The 20,362-nt window shown below is 38.2% G+C and overlaps 1 protein-coding gene across 1 annotated transcript in view; it reads left to right on the forward strand.

Annotated features, from left to right (window-relative positions):
- LOC139453352 (uncharacterized) overlaps nucleotides 1–20,362 on the forward strand; it is a 318,833-nt gene that overhangs the window by 220,360 nt on the left and 78,111 nt on the right. Inside the window, exons 125-141 of the mRNA XM_071235025.1 lie at nucleotides 3,100–3,288; nucleotides 3,756–3,870; nucleotides 4,177–4,830; nucleotides 5,129–5,346; nucleotides 5,793–5,885; nucleotides 7,731–8,114; nucleotides 8,263–8,339; nucleotides 8,483–8,546; nucleotides 8,753–8,962; nucleotides 9,911–10,025; nucleotides 10,880–10,988; nucleotides 12,004–12,170; nucleotides 12,495–12,601; nucleotides 13,110–13,253; nucleotides 15,636–15,813; nucleotides 17,109–17,299; nucleotides 18,856–19,062. Of these exons, the coding sequence (XP_071091126.1) occupies nucleotides 3,100–3,288; nucleotides 3,756–3,870; nucleotides 4,177–4,830; nucleotides 5,129–5,346; nucleotides 5,793–5,885; nucleotides 7,731–8,114; nucleotides 8,263–8,339; nucleotides 8,483–8,546; nucleotides 8,753–8,962; nucleotides 9,911–10,025; nucleotides 10,880–10,988; nucleotides 12,004–12,170; nucleotides 12,495–12,601; nucleotides 13,110–13,253; nucleotides 15,636–15,813; nucleotides 17,109–17,299; nucleotides 18,856–19,062 (3,222 nt within the window). The remainder of the gene's footprint in view (nucleotides 1–3,099; nucleotides 3,289–3,755; nucleotides 3,871–4,176; nucleotides 4,831–5,128; nucleotides 5,347–5,792; nucleotides 5,886–7,730; nucleotides 8,115–8,262; nucleotides 8,340–8,482; nucleotides 8,547–8,752; nucleotides 8,963–9,910; nucleotides 10,026–10,879; nucleotides 10,989–12,003; nucleotides 12,171–12,494; nucleotides 12,602–13,109; nucleotides 13,254–15,635; nucleotides 15,814–17,108; nucleotides 17,300–18,855; nucleotides 19,063–20,362) is intronic.

Consider the following 20,362-nt stretch of genomic DNA (forward strand, 5'->3'; position numbering starts at 1 on the left):
GAGTCACAGGAGACTAATCACAATTTTATTTACAAGAACAATTAACAATTTACAATACACTTAGAAATAACTGAGGGTGCAACAGAGAGTCGGTACACACTCTGGGCTGTGGGAGAGAGGTCTGCTTGGTAAGAGAGTCAAACCCCTTCTCTGCTAGAACATCTGACTGACTGATATAGAAGATTTAACGTGCGCTTTCCGACTACAGCGTATTTCGCACACGGGCCTGGCCGGACCATTTAGTGTATTCCGAGAAGGGTGAAAGTGGTGTGTGCAACCCAAGAGGGGGCTTTTAGGGGTTGCTTATATTGATTTTTTGAAATTTTTAAATTTGGAATAAATGCCGAGGTGGGTGGAGGAGGGAACTAAGGGAGCCGGGTGAGGTGGGTGTTTGTATGTTTATTGGATTTTGGATAGGTAGATTAATTAATTTTTAGATGCGCTTAATTAGGTCTGTTTTGATTAGGAATACGCCTAGGGCCTTGAAGTTTTCTAGTTTATTTTGAGGGTTTAGTATTTCATCTAGAGTAGGAACCTTAGTAGTAGGAGCTAGAACATGGCTACAGTATGTATTTAATGAAAGTTTGAACAATAGAAAGGAATGTGATTGGTTGATACACGATTGGTTGTGTCCTATGCTAAATGGATGGCTGGACAGAGTGGAATACTAAATCCTGTTAATCCTGTTGGACTGGCAATAATCTTGTTGACATATTTACTGGATGCTTTGAAAGAGATTAGGGTGCCACTATAGATGAGCTTGTGTGGGGGCTAATCCTTAATGCCCTATAGACGAGCTTGTATGGGGGCTAATCCTTAATGCACTGTAGACGAGCTTGTATGGGGGCTAATCCTTAATGAGTCTTAATTGAAGTAATGTTATTCTAATATACCCCGGTAGGTGATGACAGATATACTTAAATAAATATCCTTTGTCTGGGAGATGGGATCTTGATACCTTAGGCTAGCATTTATCTAAAAGCTTCAAATCAATTAAACTATGTAGACGTAACTCTTGTCTTATTGAATAGTATGTCTAGAAGATGCGCTCCCATTACCTTAGGCTAGCAACCATCTAAAAAGCTACAACTGAAACTACTGATATTTTATATATGCATTTTACCTAATGATAATTATAACTTGCTAAACTATAATTATATGAAATGATGTATAAATATTACACCATGATAACTCATAAAAGCACTTGATGTAGATCTAATTATTATAAGATAACTTAGTATAAATGTTAACCATGATAGAAGGATCTGATTTATGTACTGGAAATGTTGTATGTTTTGTGTTAAATTAAAAATATATGAGATGGAAGAAATTAAGTTTTGTTTTCAAGTTTATATGTCTAAAACATGACACCAAAGCTTTGGTTGAAAATGTAAAATTTTAAGTGCAGGAAAGCATCTAAATGCCAGAAATACCAGAAAGAAAACATTGGGATACCTTTTAGTGAAACTGTATGGTATTGGTGTTTTAAAAGAAAGTTGATGACAGCTGGTGAGAGAAAGACCACATGCAGCATGCAGGCAACTGAGGTCATGACATGTAAAATAGAACACTCTTTCATCACCTGCCCTGCTGGTTCATTAGGAAAACAGTTGGTTACAATACTAAACAAGAGATATGAGGTTGCAGGTTCGATTCATGTAATGGAATATAGATTTTAAAATCATTGGCTTTTAATCAGTCAAAAATCAATATTAGACGCATATTAGAAGGCTGTCAATACAATTCAAAATTGAAACCTCCAAGCAGTTCTTACAATTCAAATGTAAAGCTTCTGAGCAGGTCTCACTTGAATGTAGTACCAGTCACAAGGTTACTATGAGTTAGCAAGATACCTACAATACTATATGCAAAAGTGGAGGTAGGTTTATACAAATCTTTCGTGAAAATTCAACATGACAGACAGAACAATATCTTACTGACTATATAAATTAATAAAACCTTTCACTCTATCATGCTTGAGTGCATGACATTTTTATGCTTGGTGCCAACACAATTAATGTTATATGTTATGATTGTAGTCCAATTGTAGATCGGCTTCATCTTATGGGATGTTTATTTGCTCCTCAAGAACACTCATCAGAAGAGGGCATACACTCAGTAAAACCTTAACAACAAATTATCAGTTAATCAAATGAAATAAGGCATCTCATGATATTCTTTGATTTTGCTTTGAAAACAGATTTTGTGATTAATCATATACATTATTTTGATATCATGTGACTTTTAATTTAGGTGACCGCCTTCTTGATCTAGTGGTAGAACATCTGCCTGGAGAGCGGAAGGTCCGTGGGTTTGATCCCCAACCGCGTCATACCAAAAGACATTACAACATGGTACTTGTTACCCTGCCTTGTGCCGGGGCATTAAAGGGCTAAAACACGGACTGATCGGCTCAGAGACAGTATACTGTGTCTGAGTGGGGTATTGCGGCATCAGTCCAGACAAGGACAAGCACACAGACAGACACACGTGTATACACACACACATCACTATACAAATGCAGTAATCTAGGACATGACGTTAAGCCACATTTCACCTCACCTCACCTGTAATCTAGGTATTTGAGCCCAAGGCCTATCATTATGAAAGTCATGGATCACACACAGTGACTAATGCTTCAACTGCTGTTTTCTAATTTATAACATTACTTTTACAAACAATGATTTATTCATGTGCTGTTTCTCCTTCATACAGTCATAGACAAATTGATGGGTATGAAACAATTTCTCTTAATTAGCAGACATGTCATATAACTAAGTATCCCAATTGCATGGATTGATGTTCATTTTGTCAATCATTGGATTGTCTGGTCCAGACTCGATTATTTACAGACCTCCTTCATATTGCTAGAATATTGCTGCGCGCGGCGTTAAACAATAAACAAACATGTCCATTCTTATTTGTTAAGGATGTCAAAGAATCCAGGCATATACAACCCGAGTGAACACAAATCGAAAATGGTTTCTGGTTTTATTACTTCCACTACCTCTTCAGATTCAGTATCAGTTTAATATGATGTCATGCAGTAAGCCATGATGTAGCTGATCCACTAAATGTGTTTACCATTGTACCCCACAGGATAAAGTGACTACACAACAGGCTGTCTTTGTCAGTCAAGAAGTGATCCGATGCTCCTTGTCCATTGCTGGTTACCTCCACATCTCTGTCAGCAATGATGGTGCTACCACCAGCAACGAGACTCTACTCTACAGGGCATTTGATTCCCTCTGTCAGACATGTGACAATGTGACCAGCTGTCAGGGCAGGGTAGGTGAACACCTTCACCAGATTGCTGCTGATGATAGATTCCAGTCATCAGTCAGGTTAAGCATAGTCATAATGATAGTGATATTGAAGGAAATGAATTGTCCCTTTATTGTCCCATGATAGATGAAGAAGAGGGGTTACATATCAATATACGCTGTATGATACAGATATTTCCACATGTGTAGTTATCCACACTTCAGGAATAGTTGTGGTCAAGAAATATGTATTGCATTATATTGCCTTTTTGAACGCTATCACTGAATGTGTATATTTTTACTCTCTTAATGTCCCCTCTCTGTTCTATATATGTATATTCTTCTTCTTCTTGTCGTTGTTGTTGTTGTGTTTATTATTGTTATCATTATTTCATTGTGCAATTGGTAGCCTTGTGGTTTAAACACTAGCTTGTCATGTTGAACTTTAATCAATGACTACAAGCTCCATAAATATGCTGTGTGATTCTCCAGGATGATGTCTGTAAAATTGACTCCAAGTGCTTTGCTGATGGATTCTTCAACCCTGAAAGCCCAGATGAAATGTGCAACCTTATCATCTCTTCAACTGCTTGGACTGCAATCAGAGGTATACCTGTTTTGTGGGGTTGTCGGATAGCCTAGTGCTTAAAGCGTTCGCTCATCACTCCGTCGAAGATCTGGGTTTGATTCCCGACATGGGTACAATGGGTGAAGCCCATTTCTGGTGTCCCCCGCCATGATATTGCTTCAATTTTGCTAAAAGCGGCGTAAAACCATACTCACTCACTCACTCATTCACCTGTGTGAATACCAAAATGAATATGTTGTTCACAAAAAGGGGAATTATGGTAGCCATACCTTCATATATCGATGAATGTGATAAGCTGTAGCTGTGCTTTGTTCTTGTTTTCAGTGGACCGTATTGAGGAGCAGAAATTCAGGTGGCAGAGAATCATTGGTAACATTTTGGAAACTTCTCTGGGTAACATCACACTTGAAGGGGGCATCACTCTGACCATAAATAGCCGCAACCGCTTCTCAATGGAGTTGGATGGTGCTTCACAGTTCCTTGACCTGTCTGGTTTGCAGTCCATCAAAGAAAGTTGCGTGTTCTCTCCCAGTCAGTGCAGACTGGGCTTTACCTTCCTCTTCACCATCAAGTTCCTTGAGTTAGAAGACAACACTTACATTGTCACAAATGGTGGTGACCTGCCAGACTCAACAGGCTTTGCTGTATACTACAAACGAAACCGGCTGTACATTACGGTCAGCACACAGACACAGGAATGGACAGTGTACATCCACAAAAAGGATATTCTCATAAATAGATATCAAGATTATGAAATTTCATGGAATTTACAGCGTGGATTATCCTGTTCCCTTGATGGAAGGCTTATTATAAAATCAAAGAAGTTCAAAAAGCGTAATGTTGGTAATGTCATACGAAAAGGTTTCTTCTTTGGACGCCCAATTCAAGGAGGTGGAAAATATGCTCGCTGTGTACTGGAGCAGTGGCAGATGGTGTTTGCCACCAAGGAGGTCACAGACAGACTGGACATCCCACTAGGTGAGCTAAACATGGGCACATGGTAGAAAGGGAATTACTCTGACAAGGCACATTGCAGCTAGTTTATGTATATGCTCTAAAACATTTAATGTGTGCAGTATGTAGAAAAGTGCAGTATCTGACATCTCTTTTCTGCTATGCTTTTTTATCAGTCTAATAAGATGAATGACACATGAAAGAGGAATGCTGCAACATCAGTGCATCCTAATTATGACTTAAGCATTGATAACATTGTCAGGCACATTATACTGACATACACAGAGTTTCCCCTTCAACTTACTTGTACTTTGTGTTTCAGGCTACCCTAAGCTTCCTTCACCACCGACTGTAGTCACAGAGACGACGGAGGCTGGAGCTCACTTCATGTGCCAGTTCTCATTAGTGAAAGGTGTCAGTGTAAAATATGCTGTGGCATATTATGTGGATGAAGAGCAACTTCTCAGTGAAACTGTCTCCACAGATGTTATTCCAGCCCTCAATCAGACCATCTACCCTAATGTCAGACTTGGAAGTCAGGTACTTATGCCATACAATCAAACTAATAGGTGTCAGTTTGAAAAATTAAAGTATAATTATCAAACAAGTCAATCATTTTATCTTTTCTGACTTGATAGATAGAGAAGTTCAAAAGGTGTGTTGAGGCATACCCACATACGGTACGCTCTAAAACTTCATTGTGACAAAATTGACATGCTCTAAGAGAATTTCTGGAAAGAACCATATTTGCACTTGGAAACAGAGTACCACAGGTGTGGTGGAGCAACATGCCAAGGAAGGTTTTTAGAATGGTATGATATTTCTTGTAAGGCATATTTCTTTGCCTGTGATAGTGAAGCTGCATATCTCAGAGAAGAAATATGATGATTATAAAGCTTGGATAGGAAATTGCAGACCTCTTAAATACTCCATACCAAACTTTTGAATTGCTGCCTTTCATGCAGCTTGTGTATTGTGTATTTCAGCTGTACTGTGAGGTGACTGTGTGTCTGAGTGTGGATTGCAATGAGACTCGAGGTGAGGTTTCCCGGAGTCCAGTCATCACACTAGGCATTCAGGTAATCTCACACCCGACATGTTACTCTTTCTTTTACAAGTATATACTTACATCTAGTGATCTCAAAGGCTAGGCTAACAGACTACTGTTTTTTCCTATCAATTCCAACAGAGCAATTATTAATGAGATGGTTTGAAATATGAAGTGAAGTTGTTCAAAATGTTGAGCAAACCTTTTCCCTTTGTGTGAGTTCATTGGAGTATGAAGCTTCATAGAGAGGGGCAAAAATGTATAAACGTCTGACTTTGTGACGACGTTCATACAATATTATGCTTGGCCCTCACTCTATGAAGGTTCATACGCCAATGAACTCACACAAATTTAAAGTCAATTCTTATAATTTTTTAGCACAATTTTGTACCTCAAGGATGTAGGCCTAGATCCATACCCAAGTTTGTTTAGTACGTGTGACTTCAGGTTTACACTGACTGCCATACAACAACCTGCTGTATCGCCGAATAAAATAGTTCCACAAAACGAGATGTGACATGATTCTATGTATGCACAACTTGCTCTTCAGAAATATCGAACACAACACATATACTGTAAACATGGAATTTTTTGCGACCACTTTATTATTGCGACTATTGCGAACGAGACTCAATCGCAAAAATTAAAAACGCAAAAATAAGTATAAATAATACATACATACTTTCTTCATTGCAACACGTCATCAAATGTTGGAATCATCAACCAGAACCACAAGTTACTCAATAAGTTAAAAACACAAATGAATGCTGGTCACATTAATTCATGGTCACACAATACATCACAAATAACAGTATTAACAGACCAATTAGTGTCACTGTTACCTCACAGTAATCCTGCCTTCTTCCAACCTCGCTTGATTGCGTCAGTGTCCATTGCAATTTTGTCCACACAGGAAACAAGCTATCTTGCATGTACCATTACGTATCTCCACATTGTCAAAATTTGTGAGTGGCAAACTTTCATTAAAATCCTTCTTATATAGTTTGCATTCAAACTCAGTCATGACACTGAGTCGAGTCAATTATCGTATTTGATAATCTCAACATGGCAACTCGCAAAAATATCTCATCGCAGTATTGTCTTTGGTGTGGTATTCACAATATTTTAACGGCGCAGAAATAAAGCTGTTTACAGAATTCAAATAATATCCTCATTAGGCAAGAAAGGTCTGTAAAGAACTACCTCAGTAAGTCAGTCACAATGACAGTGCATTGTAATACATTTACATTAAGTACAAGATCTCAAAATGGCCGACACGATAAATGTGATGGGAGAGATTTTGGAAGTTGTTAAATGAGCCTGTGGCAGTTACATGTTTTAGTCAATACTGATTGATTAGCCGATGACTGAAAGGTGATTAATGATATGTCAAATAGGCACTAAGGTAAATCTGTCAAGACACGGATTGAGTCGCAACTGCAACAGTTGGATGTCTGTTTCTTCATTTTGTTCACAAGCATAGTTGTAGCGAGGGTATTCATAAACAATCATGCAGTCAAATCTAACTCTCTGACGTTTCTCAATGTATATGAAAATGCTCAAGATTAAAGGGTCGAAATTCAAGGGAATTCCCAGGGGTCCCCCAAGAATGTGGAAGTAGTCCATCAGTGTTTAAGTAATTTCAAGAAAAAGGTCTTATGAAAAACATATGAACATCAATTTCATGGTCATGTGACTGACCTCTTGTCCAATTGAAAATCTGTATATCGTGTAAACTTCCAAATAAAAGATTATTGACATGTGTATCATGTCTTTGTATATAGCAGCAAAAGCTATGTGATTAATTTATCATCCAGTGACACATCTAATTGAGCTACAGTGTATATTATTGCTGTCGTGTGTTCTTTGACTTCAGATTCTGACTGAGTCACTGACTATCATGGAAGGATCCATGGGCCACATTGATGTCCGAACAACCATACCCCCTTCCTTCTTCTGCCCAGCATCTGAGAGAACAACATGTGAGGTGAAGCTTCATGCCAGAATCCGTGCCAGCAAGGAGAAAAAGTGTCCTGACAAGTCAGTCATCCCACAAGCTGTGTTGTCGTGGCAGCAAAGGGAGGTGACTCCATTCTGTGGGCTGTTAGTGCTGGAAGAGAACTGGCAAAAAAATCACAGAATTGATGTAAAGGGTGTCATTGATGGTGTCAAAGACAAGGACCAAGTACGTTCTGTCAGTGTATGGGCCACGGTAACATCCAAGACATACAACAACACACTTCAGCTTGGAAATATCAAGGTGATTGATGAGCTGTTTGTTTATTGTGTTTATTGCTCATGAATGATGTCGAATACATTCATTTATATATCATCTCTTTAATGATTTTTGTAATGATTGGTGCTACTGATGCATACAATGCACACTGATGCTATATTTGTCCTTACAGATGACTGTGAAAGACATGGATGACAACTCTATATGTATGTCAGTCAACGATCCTCATATCTATACCTTTGACAACAAGTGAGTTGATATAACAAGACAGTATCTGATGCTGTGTGAGTGTGCGTCTGTGTATGTGTCTCAGTGTGTCTCTGTGTGTTACATGTTGTTATAATTGTGTGTGGAGATCTCTGGCAACTGACATCTGATATTTCACATTCCAGGAAGTATAACAATTTCTTCGAGGGTGAATTTGTGTTTGCCAACATCATAGACTCTGGTATCAAGGTAAGAATACTTTATACATGTCTTATTGGGTCTGATACAGACACATTTCTGATATGATTAGATGTGATCTCTGACATCTGTGTAGCTTTCCATGTGCACATTGAATGGATATTGGTTAAAGACAGTAATGTGTGATACATGTATACATTATGTTCGAGTGCCGCGTTGTGGGTTGTATGTTTCATGCTTTGTTCCCGATGCTCCAGATCCACACCTTCTACCGCAGCTGCAACAAGCGAGCATCATGTAACTGTGCCGTGGCTGTGAAGGTGGATGATGATGTCATCTTGCTAGATAAATGTGGAGCTCAGCGTGGTTCAGAGGGAAAGGGCTACCCAATGACAGTCAAAATCTACAAAAATGGGAATCTTACGCCAGGACTTTTTATATACAAGAGAAAGAATGAACAGTATAATGTGAGTGTCTTAATGTTTCCATACCATGGACACAGTGTTCTTCATATGCAAATATTGTAAAGGCATTGTTATATATTCAATCTTAGCAGTATTGCCCTGGTGTCTATTGATGTATAGAATCTCTGAATACTCAGAGGATAGATATAATGGCATTATGTGTGATTGAAACTTTATCAAAGTTATTATTTACATGAAATATTGCATATAGAATTGGAGATCCATGACAGGATGTTAACATTTGATTCATGTTATTTAGTTTTCTCTTAGATTCAGTGTTAATGTACTTAACATTTGCTTCATGTCCACAGGAATTATCCAAATTCACCATTATTTACACCATCTATGATCAGATTAATGCTATTGACAGCTTGAAAAGAACCTTAGTTGTTAGAGATGCAATGTTTCCCTGATATATTCAGTGATGATGGTAGGTATTGTTTCAAGAGAATCACCCGAAAATGTGTGCACATCTGATTGCTATTTCCAACTTATGTTACAAGATAATTACACACGGTAAATTTAATCTCAGCATATAAAACAGGAGAATACAGCAAATAAATGCAACTGAAGTTATAAATCTTGGTACCCCATCATGTTTAGTGATGTTTTATCGTAAATTTCATATTATTATTGACCAAGTTTGTGAACAGCAAAAGAAGCATACAAACACCTACTACGGCCATGATCATGACACGAGATGTGCAGTAAAGGGAAGTGATACTTTCAGTATTGCAGCATTTCTTGTCTTGTGTCTTGTGTTTGAGACAGAATATTTACATGTTAATATTTTTCAAAATGGAAGTAAAAGCGAAAAGTGTGATAGACTGTATAATAATATTTTGGTGCCTGACAACCAAGACTATATTTGTTAACCTTATCATGCCAGTGTTTGTGTTTGATATGTTGCTGTGTGTGAATGCTGTACAATGTTTGATGGTGTCTTGTCAGGTGTACCTGCCTAATGGCTTCCTGCTGAAGGTGAAGGTGCAGAAGCGGGGCCGCAGTAGGAACTTCATCAATGTATATCTTACTGCATCTGCGGCTGGCTTTAACAAAACTGAAGGTACTCAACTGCAGCCATGCATCCATCACACAATAACTTCAGACACATCAAAAACCTAAAACTGAAATGTTTGGAATGCATATTATCTATAATGATCACCTCAAGGCCTCTTTTGATTCCCAAACGCAGGATCAGTGCTAACGATAGAAAATAGAAAATAACATTTATGAACTGATTAAGTGAAAAAGTGTTATGAGGAATAGTTAAAAGAAAACTTGGATTCTAAATGGACCTACTTTGAATTTTTTTTCATCACTCAGAATATTTCAGAAGACAGCCCTCCAAATCTTAATTTTATTCTGCAGATGTTATTTATTTGCATTGTGGATCCATAAACTAACTAATCAAAACAAGTGCCTTAAAGAACATGATAATGTGGCATGTATTGCACAGATATTATGAGGACGAAAGATGATGAACACACCACCCTGGTGTTGGCACCGGATATACAAACAACCTTTGTCCTTCTGAATGTGCATCATTCCATTATGTTGCATTGCTGGATAATTAATCAGCTTTGGTCTTTACCATTTTAAAATTTCGTTATTCATGTAAATCGAAACAAGATGTTGCAGCAGCACTCCACAGGCATTAAAGAAAAACTGCATGAAGTTTAAATTATCTTCATAAAAGAATCTCAGGGCTCCTTTTAGTATTTAGAACAAGTACTTTGTAATGTCCAATTCAGGAGATAGTTAACATAACTTCATCACACTTTTTCACATATAATGAGTTCTTATAGTTATATATTTTGGCCATTTACATTGAAAGAAAGCCTGTCTTCCTATTGTCTTAGATATGCATTGTTAAGACTGTAGACTGTGACTATGTTTTATATACTCATGTCATTCCAGGCTTATGTGGTGTATATGATGGCAACAAGAAAAATGATCTTCTCAAAAACGATGGTGTCATGTCTGATGAAACGAACAAAGAGCCAAAGGACTTTTCACAAAGTTGGAGGTATAACCTACTAATTGTTTCAATGGTTCATTCAAGCATAAAGCATGTGAATAATGTTATGTTTACTTCCACTTTGGCAATCCTCACATGTATTGTGATTCCTAGCTGTGGATGCACAAAATTGTGATTCTTGTGAGATTTTTGTTCTGCTTTATAAGATACAGACCAAGCATCCCCAAGCTTTCCTATGAGCTGGCAGCTGACTCTTTTCCTTGCTACTAAGGTACACTGGTCCAGCATCTGCCATAACCAGTCTGAAACATCCCTCTGCCCAGTTCGTCCTGGGGAAATATGTGGCCTAGGCAAGTTCTTCCTCAGGGAAGTAATAGCCAGGGCCGAATCTCACCCCCTCCAGTTGATTTGGGCAAGGTTCAGCCTTGGACAGGTATTTCCCCTCTCTTTAACTCCAACCTAGGCCAAGTGTATTGGTACATTTCCCTTTTCATATTTAATGTAATATTCATTTCAAACATTTTAGATATTCTTCCACTTTCACATACTGAAGTAGTCACATACAGATTAAGTTTTCAAAGATTTTATTCCCTCCCTCCCTCCCTGGATTTATGCGTAACGCCCAAACATGAAGTTTCCCCATCCACAACAAACTCACCCAACTCACATCGGGGCCAGATATCTCCTCTATGTTTTCAGGGTGTCAGAGGAAGATTCCCTTTATGATGGCTACTGTATGTTATGTTTTCAGGGTGTCAGAGGAAGATTCCTGGTATGATGGCTACTGTATGTTATGTTTTCAGGGTGTCAGAGGAAGATTCCTTGTATGATGGCTACTGCATGTTATGTTTTCAGGGTGTCAGAGGAAGATTCCTTGTATGATGGCTTCTGTATGTTATGTTTTCAGAGTGTCAGAGGAAGATTCCCTTTATGATGGCTACTGCATGTTATGTTTTCAGGGTGTCAGAGGAAGATTCCTTGTATGATGGCTACTGTATGTTATGTTTTCAGGGTGTCAGAGGAAGATTCCCTATATGATGGCTACTGTATGTTATGTTTTCAGGGTGTCAGAGGAAGATTCCTTGTATGATGGCTACTGTGGTGCATTATCAGAGGGGTCATCCCAGGTGTATTGTGATTGTATGTTTGAGGAAGATAATGTGTGTGGAATGGGAAAGGATATCTTCTCGTGTGACCAGGATCATGGCGGTAGAGGAAACAAGAAGAAGGGTCAGTTGTTACTTAGTTATAATAAACATGTATCACAATAGGTGCTTCATATCCCTGATCACATTTCACATACTTTTGTTAAAGTATAAACAACTAAAGCATTTTCAAAACTTACGATCAAAACACTTATTTATTTCCCTCCAAAAACATGTAATGCATATCAAATAATTTATGTATTTCTTTTTAAGAGAGAACTAATATCAGTTGTGACTGCTGTATATTGACTTCATTCAGATTGACCAATATACCCAGCCAGTGTGGTGGAGATGCTGCTGAAAGTGTTTCCCGTGTAGATTGTGTTTGTGGATTGTGATCTGTTTGTAGGGAAGGACATAACACAAGCTCTTCTAGAAGAAGCTGTTCCTCCCCTCAAGTGTACCTCCAGTGAACCAAGAGTCACCTTCCAGTTTAACATTACATACTTTCATCAGGTAATGATCCTCCTTAGTGAGTTGAAGCAATGTGACCAGATTCAGGCATGGGGACCACGAAACGGCATTGGAAATCAAAAGTAAAACGACTGATTGCTGCATTTATTAAATTGTATATTTGTAAAGGTTTATATATTTGAAGGCAGGTATAAAATTATACCATCAAACAAATTTGTGTCTAAAATGTGGTCAAGTAATATGTGGTAATTATTTTCCTAATTTCACAATCACCATGATGAGATCCTCTACATTGAAAATTAAAAAAAATGTTCATTACTTATCCATGTGGGGATTTGTTATTGTAAAATTCAATATCCAGTTAATGTATGGTTTGTGCCATAAAATGTTACATTTAAGAGAGCTTTCAGGTTATTTCCTTTTTGGTCTTTGCATGGCCACATACATCATGTTAAAACTATGTTTTCAACATAAATACCGTGAAACTACTGATTATTTGAAAGTTGATACGTTTGATTCTACTGACCAAGTGTTGTTGTCATGTTTTCAGTTCATTGATTTTGGCATCACAGAAATCGAGGCTCAGGATTTCTGTAGGTCACAAGTGCAAATATCTCAGTCAGCTCGGACGTGCAAGGGCATCATACAGACAAACTTTGATCTAGCTATAGATTTCTGTGTAGAAGATCTGCTGGTGAGTTTAAACATTGTAGAAAGCAATGTGTACCAGTGTCTTTTATTTTTTTTCAGATGATATTAGGAGTTATTAGGGAATTTTCTGATGGTGTTCGAATCCCAGTAATTTGAAATATTGATTGAACAGGCTATGCAGGTATGACAGGTGGAGGTAGAGGTAGGGGTTAGTAACAACTTGCCAGAGAAACATTCATTGGTAATGTTTGTAGAGACATTTCAGTGAAGATGCAGGTTATTACAATGTTTATTAACCGCACGGTTTTATACAACACCCCTGTGTTTTTATATACTCCCAGCTATTTTAAGTATGGACATTGTTATGAACTTAAACCAACACAGAGAATAAAGTTAAGACATCATTTCTTGTTTATGAGTTAAGTTTTGAAAACAACAGGCAATCAAGAATGACTAGTATTAATGTGGAAGTTTAACAAATGGTTTTCAATATCATAAAATAGAGATAGAGTGGTAGAGAAATATTGTGTGGGGATCTGACAGATGGTTAGAGACAGTTTTTGTCTTCTAGATTCTGACAGACAGATGGAGAAATGTTGTGTGAGCATCTGGTGGACAGACAGAAGGTAGAGAAATGTTGTTTGAGGGTCTGATGGACAGGGAGAGAAATGTTGTTTGAGGGTCTGACGGACAGGTAGAGAAAATGTTGTGTTCTTGCTTCTTAAGGACAGGTAGAGAAATGATGTGTGAAGATCTAGTTTTCAAATATCATAGAATAGAGATAGAGTGGTAGAGAAATATTGTGTGGGGATCTGACAGATGGTTAGAGACAGGTTTTGTTTTCTAGATTCTGACAGACAGATGGAGAATTGTTGTGTGAGTATCTCGTGGACAGACAGAAATGTTGTGTCAGGATCTGGTGGATAGGAAGAGAAATATCGTGTGAGTGTCTGATGGACAGGAAGTGAAATATTGTGTGAGTGTCTAATGGACAGGAAGTGAAATATTGTCTGAGTGTTTGATGGACAGGTAGGGAAATGATGTGTGAGTGCCTGATGGACAGGTATAGAGTAAAATTGTGTGAGTGTCTGATGGACAGGTAGAGAAATGATGTGCGAAGATCTGACAGACAAGGTAGAGAATGTTGTGTTCTTGCTTCTTAAGAACAGGTAGAGAAATGATGTGCGAGGGTCTTATGGATAGGAAGTGAAATATTGGGTGAGTGTCTGATGGACAGGTACAGAAATCTTGCGTGTCTGTTGGACAGATAAAGAAATGTTGTTGAAATGAGTGTCTGACAGGAAGTGAAATATTGTGTGAGTGTCTGACAGGAAGTGAAATATTGTGTGAGTGTCTGATGGACAGGTAGAGAGAAATATTGTGTGAGTGTCTGATGGACAGGTAGAGAGAAATGTTGTGTGAGTGTCTGACAGGAAGAGAAATGTTGTGTGAGTGTCTGATGGACAGACAGAGAAATGTTGTGTGAGTGTCTGACAGGAAGAGAAATATTGTGTGAGTGTCTGATGGACAGACAGAGAAATGTTGTGTGAGTGTCTGATGGACAGACAGAGAAATATTGTGTGAGTGTCTGACAGGAAGAGAAATATTGTGTGAGTGTCTGATGGACAGACAGAGAAATGTTGTGTGAGTGTCTGAAAGGAAGAGAAATATTGTGTGAGTGTCTGATGGACAGACAGAGAAATGTTGTGTGAGTGTCTGATGGACGGACAGAGAAATGTTGTGTGAGTGTCTGAAAGGAAGAGAAATATTGTGTGAGTGTCTGATGGACAGACAGAAATGTTGTGTGAGTGTCTGACAGGAAGAGAAATATTGTGTGAGTGTCTGATGGACAGACAGAGAAATATTGTGTGAGTGTCTGATAGACAGGAAGTGTAATATTGTGTTCTTTCTTCTTACTAATAGGTAGAGAAATATTGCGTTTTTGCTTCTTAGGGACAGGTAGAGAATGTAGTGTGAGGGTCTGACAGATATGTTGTTTCATGCATCTGAGTGAAAAGGTGGGGAAATGTTGCATCTCGCTTAAGAAACACAGGTAGAGAAAGGTTGTGTTGTGTTGTGTTGAAAGGTTTCCTGATTGAAAAAAAACCTATTTCATCCACCCCGGAAATGTTATAGAACAAAATTGACTTTCCTTATCTAATAAGCAGCAAGACCATAATTCTGTGGATTTTTGATTGTAAACATTATTGTCAAGCAATATGATAACATATTATATTTCATGGGACATATGGATTAACAGGCATGACACACAAGTGTTGTATTTATCTTATCAGTGCACCAGAACAATATTGATCTGGTCACATACAGGTTGAAATATTCCTTGTCGTGAGATTTTATCTTATTTTTGCTTTTAAATTATTAAATGAATATTTATTATAGTTGGGCAATATATATTGTGTATCAGATAACTGGAAACTTTACATGGATGGAGGTGTCTCGGGAGAACATTAAGGAGCTGTGTGCAATTGCCATAGAGAGGAACACAGAGCTGTGGCTAGAGATTGATGGAGAAACACAACTGCCTGCGGTCATTGATGCCATATGTCCTAATGAATGTAGTAACAATGGCAACTGCAGCCTAGGTAACCCAGCCAAACTTCCCTATTTCTTTACATCTTCTTGTCCAGTTATTGTATTGTGATATTCTACAGACTGTCAGTTGATGTGGGTGTGCGGGTGTGTGTTTGTGTCAAATATATACCAGTATGCAAAGATGTTTGATGTTGGTATTCAGTTGTTTTTTGTATGTTCCCATTCATTTTCTTACATACCTGGGCCCACTTGCACAAAGCGATCTTAGCGCTAAGATGATCGTAACTCCCATGCTTTAACATAGGCTTACAATACTTGTAGCGCTAAGATCGCTTTGTGCTAGTGGGCTCTGTAGGAGAGAAACCCAATTGAGACAACTGGTAACAAACATGTGTGAGACCAAATTGCAGGTCCATGACTGGCTACTCCATGCTGATGACGTAGGGTCAGATTATCATGACCTACTTTCCTGATTACAATTCATCGAAAAGTTTCTTGTACTTCAGTCAATTTCACCTTCATCTGTGTCGAAAAGTTATGGTTTTAGGGTATTTTAATAATGTTCTTTGATCTTAAATTGTTTGCATTATAATCATCGCCTTGGTAATCCACAGATACATTTTTGTAGAGTCTCATACCCGGTATGGGTAGTGAGCAGTAAGCCAAGTGTCACTGATGACTGTTGTGTTATGTGTCATGTATCAATATGCCAATGCGATGTTCAGAATAGAAGAAATAGAAGAAATATGCCTCTTAATATCCGAACATTGTGTGATATTAGAGTGTATAAGAAACAGATTACTGCACTCTTTTTTTTTTTTTTGCCTGTCAGATTCCATTTATCTTACAACTCAGCATTTCAAATGCATCTGACTTGTTTTTGCTTGTTAGATATGTTTTGATCAACTTGTTTATTTATAAATTGTATCCGACAGACACTCATGTTGTAATCTCTTAATCACAGAGCCAAGAACCAGTTGTTCCATGTAACATTAGGCTAAAAAAATTAAAAGTCTTGGATCTCAGGCACCGCCTGCATCATCATTAAGTCTGCCACATAAAAAAAAATGTGATCCAATATAGCACGCAGTTACTTCCCTTTACATGCACACTACTTTATGCACATTTCCTGTTACGGTCATGGTCGCAATAAGAGTTTGTATGCTTGTTTATGTAGGGAGGCCCTTTCCCAGTTTGATGGTACACAACTGTATATTTGGTTACTAGTTTGAACAAGAAAAAAACAAACACCTCCTGCTACTACAATGAGATTAGAGGCACATGCTTTGAGGATGGTTAATTGCTAAGGATTCTACATGTAGTGATTAACATAACTGTGTTTCAGGGGAATGTGACTGTAACACAGGCAATGCAGGTCCTGACTGCTCCATCAGCCTGACTGACCCTCCTCAGATCTTCTCCATCCAAGGCGGCTTGCTCTGCGACACTTTGCTGTCCCCCTGCAACCCTGTCACAATATTCGGGTTTGGCTTTGCGGACACTGACAATCTCACCTGTAACTATCAGAAGATCATGGTTAGTTGCGGGAAAGATAGAACATTATATATATTATAAGGTATATTCTGAAACTGTCATGAAACACATAACTCCTTTGAATACCCTACCTCTCATACAGCATAGCCATAAATTCCTCAATTTGGCTGTCATCACACCACATGTTATTCTTAACTGCCAAAATATCTTTTATTAGTTTTGAGGTAAACCCTATCCCTAGGCTAATGCAACTGTGCATGAGCAAGGTGGGAAAACATCACTTATTTGAAATATGAGATCACAATTTAGCACATTTGTGGTACGTTGTTGGCCAATTTTTAAGTCATTGGAGATTCTCACCCTCGGTGCTACAAGTGCAAAAAAGAGTTTGTGCACTCCAAATTCAAGATGTTAATAGAACCGAATATGACATCATAAATGAGTTTCTATGAGTATAAATCCAGAGATTGGGCATAATACTTCAATTTATCCTATATTTCTACTTCACTGCATGCTGCCAACAATTTGGAATTACTAGATGCCAACCCCCCCCAGTACGTCTGGTGAATATAACTGGCTACAGTAGAGGCTGGGTATTTGAGGGAATTATTAAACAATAGTAGTTTTTGTGCATAATTCTAAGAATACTACCTCTATAACTACAGGAAGTAGTCCCTGAGGATAGGGTATACCTCAAAACTAATCATTATGTATGTAGGACTTCTTTTGAAAATCTGAAAGATTTTATGGTGTGAAGACAGCTAAAATGAGGAATTTTTGGCTATGATGTAATAGAGGTAAGGTATTCAAATGATAACTGTTGTTTGATTTTCTCCAGAACTTTAAAAAAAAAATGTTTTTCACACATTTTAGCCCTTTTTATCAACTTCATCATATCAAAATGAAACAAAATTAAAATTATTAAAGAGAAAGGATTGTTGTCATAGACATTATGAATGACATTCATGTCTTCAAGCTGAGACATTATTTATAGCTTCAGAAATTTGATTGATTAGGAAATACCCCGTTTTTTTGCACCTCGAAGATTAATTTGAAGTGAGTTTCGTTTCACTAAACTTTTTTCTTTGTAAATAAGCTCTGTGATGTACAAATGTGGGCTCACTTGTTGTGATCACTTTTCTGTGAGCCCATGTCAAAAGGATAATCCCCACCTAGCCAAGCTTATGAAGATTTGCATCTTACAAATGTGGATTGACTTGTTTGCAATCAATCCAAATATATGTGATTAAGAAAGACTGGGTAAAGTTAGCCTACATTTGAGGAAAGATCAGTGCTAAGCCAACCACAAACATGATGTTCAAGAAGCTACAACTGACTTTCTAACATGTGGGACCATCTGCAGTCTACATGTAGGGAAAGTTAAACTTCATTAGTTGGCAAGAACTGTTTTCATTATGCTACAATTAACAGGTGGAAAAATAGAAATAAATTGTATTCAAGCATATGAGTATTAAATACTGTTTCCCTACTGATTATATGGCAAACTACCACTTTGAAAACAATGGAGATATAGCACTACTTATCGTGACCTTCATATCCCAACATGAAATATTTTTTATTTGCCACTATTTTTGTAGAATAAAACAACACTGACCGTATCAACAGACATAATGACATCAAAGGCTGTGTTTGTGTCACAAGAAGAGGTGAAGTGCAAACTACCATCCAACGACAGTTACGAAGTTTCTGTAAGCAACAGTGGCAACATTGTCAGTGCTTCCATCAAGTTCCTTGTGTTCTCCTCTCTGTGTGAGACATGCACAAAGGACAGCTGTAGTGAGAGGGTAAGTCAGGATCAGTAGAGTCACAGTCATTACGTCTCCCTCCCCTCAAAGGAAGGGGAGACATATTGTTTTTAGCTCCATTCCCGTTGGCGTTGGCGTTGGCATCGGCAATCCCATCCCATAATTTGAAAATGTTTAATGTTTTGCAACAAAACTTGCCATATGGATTGCTCATCTGCAGAATCCTGTGCCCTTTGCTATTTTGATATTTTTCCAAATTTTATTTGTAATGCATCCATGGAAACAATTTTGATTTAGTATCAAATGAGGGTAGGGTTCATTTCTGGGCCATAACTTGAAAACCATTCAACATTTTTCTACAAAACTTGGGATATGTATAGCTCATCAGCTTGACTGGTGCCATCTTGAAAACTGTACAACATATTTCAACAAAACTTTTGATATGCATTACTCATCAGCTTGACTGGTGCCATCTTGAAAACTGTACAACATTTTTCTACAAAACTTGGGATATGTATAGCTCATCAGCTTGACTGGTGCCTTTCGCTATTTTGAAATTGTTCTAATTGTCCCTCGCCGCGCGGAAGCGCGAAGCAGGGGATATAGTATTCACGACCATCCGTACGTACGTCCGTACGTCCGTCCCACCTGTTTGTTGCCGCGATATCTCAAGAACTAAACTCTGGATTGTCTTCATATTTGGAACTATGGTGTATATACAGACTCCACACACACCAGTCGGTTTTGGTGACCTTGACCCCATTTTCAAGGTCACAGCAGGCATATCTGCTTTTGGAGTTGGAAAACGGTGTTGCCGCGATATCTCAAGAACTAATCTCTGGATTGTCTTCATATTTGGAACTATGGTGTATATACAGACTCCGCAGACACCAGTCGGTTTTGGTGACCTTGACCCCATTTTCAAGGTCACAGCAGGCAAATCTGCTTTTGGAGTTGGAAAACGGTGTTGCCGCGATATCTCAAGAACTAATCGCAGGATTGTCTTCATGTTTGCAACTATGGTGTATATACAGACACCGCAGACACCAGTCGGTTTTGGTGACCTTGACCCCATTTTCAAGGTCACAGCAGGCAAATCTGCTTTTGGAGTTTGAAAACAGTGTTGCCGCGATATCTCAAGAACTAAACACTGGATTGTTTTCATATTTGGAACTATGGTGTATATACAGACTCCGCAGACACCAGTCGGTTTTGGTGACCTTGACCCCATTTTCAAGGTCACAGCAGGCATATCTGCTTTTGGAGTTGGAAAACGGTGTTGCCGCGTTATCTTAAGAACTAATCTCTGGATTGTCTTCATATTTGGAACTATGGTGTA

The sequence above is a fragment of the Haliotis cracherodii genome, unplaced genomic scaffold (assembly GCF_022045235.1).
Source record: "Haliotis cracherodii isolate W230 unplaced genomic scaffold, xgHalCrac1.p SCAF_9, whole genome shotgun sequence".
Classification (NCBI taxonomy): Eukaryota; Metazoa; Mollusca; class Gastropoda; order Lepetellida; family Haliotidae; genus Haliotis; species Haliotis cracherodii.